The following is an 8,688-nucleotide window of genomic DNA, read 5'->3' as shown; positions in this document are numbered from 1 at the left end:
TGTGCGTCGCACTGCGTACGACGTTTTGAAACCCGAATGGTGGTTGCGCTCCCCGGTTTCGCCGCCGCGGTTCGGAAACAGAGCTGGCCCTGACGAGCGAACGGCTGCCCGCTTTCGCCTGGCTTTTTGGGATGTACGAATGGATAGTTGACGGCATATCTTCGCTGTTTGCGCCTCACGCCGAGCTCAAGTCCCCCGCTTGTTCCAAGGGGGCCCGCGGCCCTCAGTTGTCGAGGGCGGCGGGTCCGGACGCTCGGCGGCAGGAGGAGACCCCCAGCAGGCCGGCTAAGCGGAACTACCAGAGGTCGGTGCGGGGCCTCCGTCTCCGAAGAGCTAACGTGGCTAACTCTGGGCTGCTCAATTGGACTTTACAAATTTAATCATGATGAAGCTCTTTTCATGAGTTGTTTTTTGATAAGTAAACAGTGATACACGTGTCTTGTACGTTGTACCTACTTGACAGCGTAGAGGTGGTAGCCATGACGACTGGAGATGTTAGCTAACTGTTTCAGGTGTGCGGAGTCTAACTCCGTAATTCGGTGTTAAATTCTGTAGCGACGGGTGGGCGGAGCTTCAGTGGTTCCAGGTTTCATTGATTGATTATGTGTAGGAGCTATTCTGATCTTTTCATATTCGATCGTTGTCATGCTTTTAGGAACTGTTCTTTTTAACACACCATCATCATCAATGTGAGTGTTGTTGCTTTGCATGTTCCCCTTTGGATCTGGCTGCTTCATGCAGTGTCCACTCACCTGACCTCAAACCTGACCACCGAGAGGTAAAAAGGCCCAGAAAAGGTATTTGTAAATCATACATACAGTTTGTGACTTTTGTTTTGTCTTACCGAGGGACACACCACTCTTTCCGTAAACATTTGATGTCCTGTTCCTGATGCCTACACACTGGTGGTATTTGATGGTCCACGGTGTGTGTGTCCTCAGTGAAGGATGGAGGAGACATTGTTTAACTTGACATCTTTGTTCAGATGTAGTGGTCAGCTTTGTTAAGAAGACCTTCTCCGGAGTCGTAGGACTGCTGCGATTGCAAAGCCCGTTTACCACACCTCCGGAGAGTCAAAGTGCCTGTACCAGAGACCAGGTGTGCGTGTGTGAGATCTGAAAATGTTTATTGTATGTATTTATTTGAAATGCAGGCATAGTCAGAATATCTATTGGTTAGCTGCCTTGTTGTCTCTTGTTCTAATGTTTGCAATGGAAAATATATAAAAAAAAAAAAAAAAAAAAAAGGCAAAAAAATGACTTAACAAAAGACCTGACCTTGGATCAGGACAGTGTATTCAGCACCCACACCACTGTATTTTCTATATATTTCTCATTTTATGCTGCATAAAATCAGTTTGAGTATGCATTGACCCCCATTGTGTTTTCTGACACATACACTGCTTTGAAAAAAAATATCTACTAAATTAATAAATGTATGCAAAAACAGACTGTTTAAAACGGTAAAACCGCTTTAGTCTACTTGAAATGTAGAAATTAAGACTGAATATGGATTGGTGTTATCAGATAAGATCTTGCAGTGTGTAATTAAAAATATGGTGCAGTTGCCATTGTAACTTTTAAATTACCACAAAAAATCTGCTCAGTTACATTTAACTTATTCCTTCTTGAGGGAGTGTGACTAAATGGACAGAGGTATTAATGTGCTCTTGGTGCTCTTCTGAATTTATATTGTGGTGTGGCCCTGTTGTACTATTATGAAATGTAGAGGGCTGTTACTTGAACCATGTTTCTTGAAGAAACACTAATTGATAACCAATATTTAAATCATCTTTAAGGTTCCTGCAGAGGAGCTGCTGGGAGTTGATGAAATCCAGGGTAACGGCTTGAACAAGTGGATAACTTATGTGGAAATGAAGATGGGTAAGTTACCGTTGATGTCTCGTTTGTGTGTTGTAATGCTGATGCAGATTGCATTCAGAGTTGTTCACGTTTGGGGAATGAGAGAACATCGAGCTATATAGGGAAAAATGTGAACCATAACATAACATTGTGGAAACATGTAAACGAGATGATGTGCTCAGCTCCATGTTATGGTCTGAATCGGATGAGTTTGCATTTTTTGGGGTGGCCCTTAGCTTTTTTTCCCTCCCCCCCCCCAGAGAAACCCAGAGAAGTGAGGTACAATGGTAAAGTGGGAGCACTGGTCAGGAAACCTAAGTAAGTTTTCTTTCATGAATGACGTCAGAAAATGATTAGCTAAAAGCTGGACAAGTTCATCCACCTCAGGTTGTCTTGTACAGTAGGACAGGAATGTTTGTGGAGAGGACCAAAGGAAAGGACCACCGGCGGTCACTTCAGTTCCTACCCCATCGTTCCACCCTGAATGACACAACCCCATGCAGTGTAGATTCACCTGCTGTGCCCCCATCAAACTGGAGCCAGAAACCCTGTCTGACTGTGGAGGCGGTGAGCTAGAATCTGTCAGTCATTGACTTGTGGTGTAATGTGTTGTAGCAAGTAGGCCTGATGATACTGGGCCTGAATTGACCTTGATGTTGGTTTGAGTGTGGGGATGGTAGGCTGAGGTTTTGTTCTTGACAAGTCTGCTTTCTGGATTGTGATTATCTAGCTTTATGAATGAAGTTTTTGCACATGTTGAAGTTAAGCTGGAAATGGTTTTTTTAATGTTATTGTTTGTAAAATTCTTGTCAACTGTAGGTAGACATACAAAATAATTTTTATACAAATATTTCTCTACCCCTTAGGCTCTGAAAGAAACTGACAGAGAACGATACAGACTCCTTGTGGAGATGGTGTCGGAGAAATACTCCAAGAACAAGCCTCTGCCCTTTGCACAGACACGACCGCCAATTATGTGAGTGCTGTTGATCAGAATGAGTGTGCAAGGAATTTGTGTGTGTATGTCAAAAATGCTTAGCAGAATGATGTTCAACTGTTCAAAAGCTCCTTAACAAGATGTTTTGCCCCACTCTATACCCCTGTTCAATAGCAGCTCAGATGTTTTCTCATGAAGATACAGAATTTGTTGATTATTCATACAGTACTTATTTGGTAAGGAACTGTACCCCAGAAGGTCTCTGTTAGAAATGTGACTGACAACTTTTTTTTATTCAGATTAATTAGCAGTTGGATATGCCTCAAAATTGTAATAAACTTTGGAAAATTCAGTCCCATTTTTATTTTAGAGCTTCTTAATGCTACATGGGCTTGCTTCCTAAATTCTTTAACTTTTAGCCCTGGTGCTGTATTACTTTATCTGAATGCATTTGCATATTCCCAGTATACTCCTCCTGTCTGTGACTCAGTTCAGTTGTGTTTTTAAGAAAAATGTGTGGTGCACATCATAGAACATTCATCTTTGTGAAAGGGGGCTGATGTGTTGTCTCTCCTGGATTCTTTGTTGTATGCATGCAATGGAGCGCAGTCTTGCCTCAGTAGAAGATGGTATTCTGCATAACGATATTCCTTCTGTTTTATTGTGCTTAATGAGAAGTCTCATTTTATTCCTGGTTTGATGAGATTTGTTTTCTGTGCTTCTCTACCCTCAGAAAGCCTCTTCTTTCTGAAATGCATAGACCAGCTTTCTTCAGTAGAACCCATGATGTTATCGCCGGCAAGGCTGGTCCTTTGAGAGGTAAAATATTCCATGGAAGAGTTTTTGGGTTGGGAAAGGAGGGGATGAAACTGTTTGCATAAGTACAGAACCAAACGTAAAATGTTTCACTTCCTGGAGCCTTTTGTGAAATGAAAAGTATTCCCCCCTCTTCATTGCGTTTTTTTCAGCAAATGCAAGTGCATCTGTGTGGAGAGGGGCCTCCTCAGCTGAATTGTGTAAAAATGGGTAATTGTTTTCATGTGATCACACCAAAAGCAGCATTTCTTTTGTCCAGTTGGATTGTTTCCGCCACGGGTTGTTCACAAATTTCTTTTCTACTTTCAGAAAAGAAAATGAGAAAGTGGGCCCTCGATCTGCAAAAGAAACGGTAAGAACATTACCTATTTGCTGTATGCAGAGTTCATCCGCACAGGAGAACATCCATCATTGTGACCACTTGGATTCCCGCTTCTCAGAAGAATCATGACCAGGGTGCTGTCTGCGTGCAGGCTGAAGACACGCTGGCCAGACACCAAGAGAGGTCATCCAACACTGAATTCTTGCTTTCTGCTGCAAAGAGCCATGAAACTACTGCATGGGTGAGTCCCTCTGGCCCTATTTCTCAGGGTTTCTCTGGTCCAGTCTTACCAGTGCAGTGTGTGTGTCTAGGGTTTTAATTATTTTTAAATACAACTCCTTGGTAAAAAGTTTGATTTAACTGCTGAATATATCTAATGCACCATTCTTTTCTATTTATGGTTGAGGTTGCAGGCTCTTAGGATACCTAGAAGCTGCCACTGGTTTCACTAAGGTCTGAACATGAGCTGAAAGCTGGGTCAAACAATTTCCTGGGCAAAGTTGATATTACCAGTCTGTTGCTGTATGTCTCCTAAAAACCTAAAGCATTTTAGAGTACCATGGAAATAGTTGCTTCCTTTTCAACTGTTCAGCTTCTTGCAAAAAAAATTAAAGCACAGAAATAAAAATTTTAAGAAGCCACAGCATGTGTAAGGAGAGTGATAATTTCATAATGATGTCAGTTGCTATCCATTTACCCAAAAATCTGCAAACTAAACTGAAGATAATTTCCACAAATGGTGCTTTTTGATACTGTCAAGAAGCCACACCAAATTATCCACCTAGAATGCAAATGTATTGGCAGTGGTTGTTTCCAGGTGCTTCAGATAACTTTCATGGTTGCCTATTCATATGGAGCAAATGCAAAGAGCAGTTTTTAGACTTTTTTTTTGTCATGAGATTTTGGGCCGAGATGACCAGAATGGGGAAGACCTGGTGGAATATTTTTGCCTGACTGCTGCCCACCTTGATAACTGAATCAGCAGCAGCTTGTGCAGCTGATGCCACTTTCTCATTATCTCACCTCTGCTGGAGGGCTGACCAAACTCCAAGCAATTTTTGGTATACTTAAGAGAGCAATGCTGTCTAGGAGTGGGTGTGGAAAATGTTTCAAGAGCCACAAAAAATAGCTACTGCATTTTACACTATATTTTGTCAAACTGTTAGCCAGCCTAAAGCATTTTCCCCATTTTTCTAAACAGCAATTAGCTATCCTGCCTGATGTACAGTGTTCTCAGTCTACACAAATTCTAAGGTTTAAAAAAAAAATTTAAATTATAGTTACTACAGTGCAGCAGTACATTTGACAAATGCATGTTTAGCCCTTGGTTATTTCTCACTTGAATGCCCTATGCTTTTATTTTGTATACAGTAATGTGTTTAAAACATTTAGTTATTTGAAGTAGTCAGCTGTCTTGGTCCTGCTTCCTTCACACCCACAAATTGTCCTAAATGAAAGATTTATTTTTTATGAAGCTTAGGTGGCCTCTCTTCCCCCAAGATACTGAGAGATTTAAACTGAAATACTGATGCTTTCAGTGTGTACTCTGCTTGCATGGTCATTAGCTGTACCAAGGCATTCTGTGCCTTTAGGTGTGCAATCTCAGATATTGCTGTCTTGCTCATCAGAAACAGCCTGTCGACGTGGACTTGTCTGCTGAAGTGGCAGCCCGGTTGAACCTAGTGGACTGTGCGCCTGTGACCCCAACCTGCCCTGCAATCAAGACTCAACAGCCAGTCCAAGAGAGCTATTCCAGCTCTGATGAGTTTCCCAGGCTGACCCAGGTCAGTTGTCGAAGCCTAGTGCCTTTGCAGTCACTTAGTTGCACATCCTGATGCAGTGCTGGTTTTGTCAGACCATATCTAAAGTCTGTCTGCAGTTTTCATTGGCTGTCTTACAAGTATAAATGGTTTGCAGTCAGTCAAAGTTGCTCAGCTGATGGTATGTGTTGCCTTTGGCAGGAGATGCAGCAGGAGGTAAGGCAGGCCCTAGTGCAGAAGGACCCAAACCTGGTGCTGAGCAGTGCTTTCAAGTTGAGAATCACTCAGAGGGACCTGACCACCCTGAAGGATGGAGGCTGGCTCAATGATGAGGTACTCATTCCTGCTGAGGTTGGAGTGACAGATGATCTGAAAGTATTTCCTACAAGAGCCAGGACATATGTAACTGTCATGAAGGAAGTAGAATGTTGTTTCCTAACTGTTCATATTGGGAAGACATCAGAGATGGGTGAAAGGGGTCCTCAGAAATGACATTTGTTTTACAGGATTGAAAATAACCCCTTTGTTGTCCTAGTTGTTAGCTTGGGATTTTTCACTAGTTTGTAAATATGCTTGCTCTTTACTACACTCTAGGTGATCAACTTCTACATGAACCTGCTGATGTGCCGCAACGAGCAAGGCAGGGGTAGGAAGGTGTATGCCTTCAACACGTTCTTCTTCCCGAAGCTGCATGGAGGTGGCCACGCAGCAGTGCGCCGCTGGACCAAGGCAGTGGATCTCTTCCAGTATGAAATAATTGTGGTACCGCTGCACATGGGAGTCCACTGGTCCCTCTCTGTAAGTTACTTCTGCTTGTGTATAAACAGTCAGAACAGCGCCGTTGTTTAGGCAGGTAAAATTGAGAGAAGTAATTGCATTTTGGGTGTGTGCTTTGCATTCTCGAGGTGATCGACTTCAGGGAAAAGTCTGTGATGTATTATGATTCCATGGGCCAGAAACATGACGACATCTGCAAGCTTTTGCTGTAAGTTTGTTTTAGTGTTGTTGGGGAAGGCTCCATTGGCTGTTTATGCAACTCTTTACTATGTTACTCTGAACTCATTGGGTTGGGTCTTATGGTTCAGACTTTATTTGAAGGAAGAGCTTAAGATCAAGAATGGCAAAGACTTGGATATCTCCAAATGGGTGACAGCCAGTTTCAGTGCCAAGGTTAGTATGATGCAGTAAAGCAAAATAGTGGAATTTTCCTCTTCAGGTTTTTAGTTTCCCATGGTACTCAGGTACTCTTACTTTACAGGAGATTCCTCAACAGAACAATGGCAGTGATTGCGGAGTCTTCGTCTGTAAATATGCTGACTACATTTCCCAGGGCAGACCTCTCACTTTTACTCAGGTATTAATTTTCTTCTGTTCAGGGGAACTTCTCATTCCTTTGAACTAGCGGACTTTCTTGTTCATAAGAAGCTGCCATTGTAATCCTGTTTTTTAAATTCTCTTTTCCTTCAGAGTCATGTGCCTTATTTCCGAAGGAGGATGATCTGGGAAATCCTTAACCAACGGCTGCTATAAGAGGATGTATCACCATGGAAACGTAACCAGTAACAGTATGACCAAAGCAAGGGACTGCCGAGTCAGCTGCTCACCCTTGCATCCTCTCTAAAATTGTACATACTGATCTCAACACCTGGAAAATGATAAGCTATTTTTGCATATTTTTCCCTTTTCCCACTTGTAAAGTTGCTATGGAACAATATGAATGTGAATGGAGGAGAGAATAACACTGAACCAATTGTAAATGAGTGGTTTTGTAAAATTACTTCTGGGTGAGGTTCTTAAACTTGAGAACTGCATATATACATATATATTTTGGTTTACTTACAGCTGATGCTTATTTTTGGTGCCTCAGGCCAGATTTAGTTAATGTGCCTTGACTCTTCAATATACTTTTTGTGTGAAATGTGTGTAGATCTCCCCCCAACATCAATACGTACACACTTGTGACGTGAACATTGTATGGTGACAGTGTACTCACAAAGTGTTATTTTTTTTCTCATTGATAATTGAGCTGTATGAAGCTTGTTGTGTAAGTACTTAATTTTATAGTTTAACTGAATGTTCATAGACCTGTTATTGAACTGTTGGTTTGACTGGACTAGCATGTCACAAAACACCTGAAAATTTTGCTGGTTATCTTGTTTTCCGTGTTTAGTATCCTTTGGCGATAAATGTGTAGGTAAATCAAGGTTTAAGTTAATGCTTGCTCTTGTTTTGAAGAGGTATTTTCGTATTGCGGAGGTGCAGTTTCATTCATCCTCTGCGTGTTTGTGAATTCAGGCAGCAGTTCAATGTGATGCTTTTCCATAGGCTTCATGGAAGTGTACATGAACATTACTGAAATTAATAAAAACAAATGGATGTCATTGCATTTAAAGATATTCAAAAATGTGTACATTTGTACATTCTGTTATGCTTAGTTTTAATGTGCAGAGACACTTTAAGACTACAGTGGCATGATACAGTAACACTTTTCACCATCTTTCTGTAATTGCATATTGTGAAGTAGAAGGGGGTGAACAGATCTGACAGGTTTTAAACAAGCCCAAGTTATGCACTACAGAAAAAGGGTACTAAAACTGAGGACAGGATTGCCCCCCCCCCCCTTTTTTTTTTAAAAAAAAACAATACATTTAATAGTCATTAGAGAGAGCTCTTCATAACAGGATTCTTCCCCCCCCCCCCCCCCCCACTCTTATTTCTATTGTCTACAGACAAACTGCCTTGTATTCCAGATCTAGTTGACCACTTAAGTAACAGTGGTCTTAATTATCAGGAGGAGCTGGGACAGGGTGGCCACTGCTAAGCTGCCAGTCACATTTAACCCAATTCCTACCACAGTTCTACTTTCCAGTCTCTTGCAATGTGTACATATATACAGTATGTATATACAACTGTATTGCACACCAAAATACTTTCACTCCATGTCTCTATAGTGGAAGTGATCAGACTTCTAGCCACCATAGTTTGTAAATT

The 8,688-nt window shown here is 41.7% G+C and overlaps 1 protein-coding gene across 3 annotated transcripts; it reads left to right on the top strand.

The window, feature by feature from the left end:
• On the top strand, window positions 1–8,101 carry senp2 (SUMO specific peptidase 2). 3 transcript variants are annotated; one of them, XM_018726208.2, is made up of 18 exons: window positions 1–304; window positions 742–797; window positions 986–1,098; window positions 1,799–1,883; window positions 2,123–2,180; window positions 2,267–2,429; window positions 2,729–2,838; window positions 3,533–3,618; window positions 3,768–3,825; window positions 3,925–3,967; window positions 4,056–4,178; window positions 5,566–5,721; window positions 5,899–6,030; window positions 6,292–6,495; window positions 6,603–6,682; window positions 6,783–6,867; window positions 6,956–7,051; window positions 7,165–8,101. In XM_018726208.2, the coding sequence occupies exons 1-18, from the start codon at window positions 132–134 to the stop codon at window positions 7,225–7,227; spliced, it is 1,884 nt and encodes a 627-aa protein (XP_018581724.1). In that variant the 5' UTR covers window positions 1–131; the 3' UTR covers window positions 7,228–8,101. The 3 variants fall into 3 exon arrangements, with proteins under 3 accessions (XP_018581724.1, XP_018581732.1, XP_018581715.1); XM_018726216.2 differs by having other exon boundaries at window positions 2,264–2,429; window positions 4,089–4,178; XM_018726199.2 differs by having other exon boundaries at window positions 2,264–2,429.
• The last annotated feature ends 587 nt before the right edge of the window (window positions 8,102–8,688 follow it).

The sequence above is a fragment of the Scleropages formosus genome, chromosome 14 (assembly GCF_900964775.1).
Source record: "Scleropages formosus chromosome 14, fSclFor1.1, whole genome shotgun sequence".
NCBI classification, from domain to species: domain Eukaryota; kingdom Metazoa; phylum Chordata; class Actinopteri; order Osteoglossiformes; family Osteoglossidae; genus Scleropages; species Scleropages formosus.
This window is presented reverse-complemented; position numbering and strand designations above follow the sequence as displayed.

Coding starts and splice junctions, on each gene's coding strand:
- senp2 (XM_018726199.2), top strand. CDS start 132: ATGTACGAATGGATAGTTGACGGCATATCTTCGCTGTTTGCGCCTCAC. Junction 1,884..2,122: donor TTATGTGGAAATGAAGATGG/GTAAGTTACCGT, acceptor CCCCCCCCCCAG/AGAAACCCAGAGAAGTGAGG. Junction 2,839..3,532: donor CAGACACGACCGCCAATTAT/GTGAGTGCTGTT, acceptor CTCTACCCTCAG/AAAGCCTCTTCTTTCTGAAA.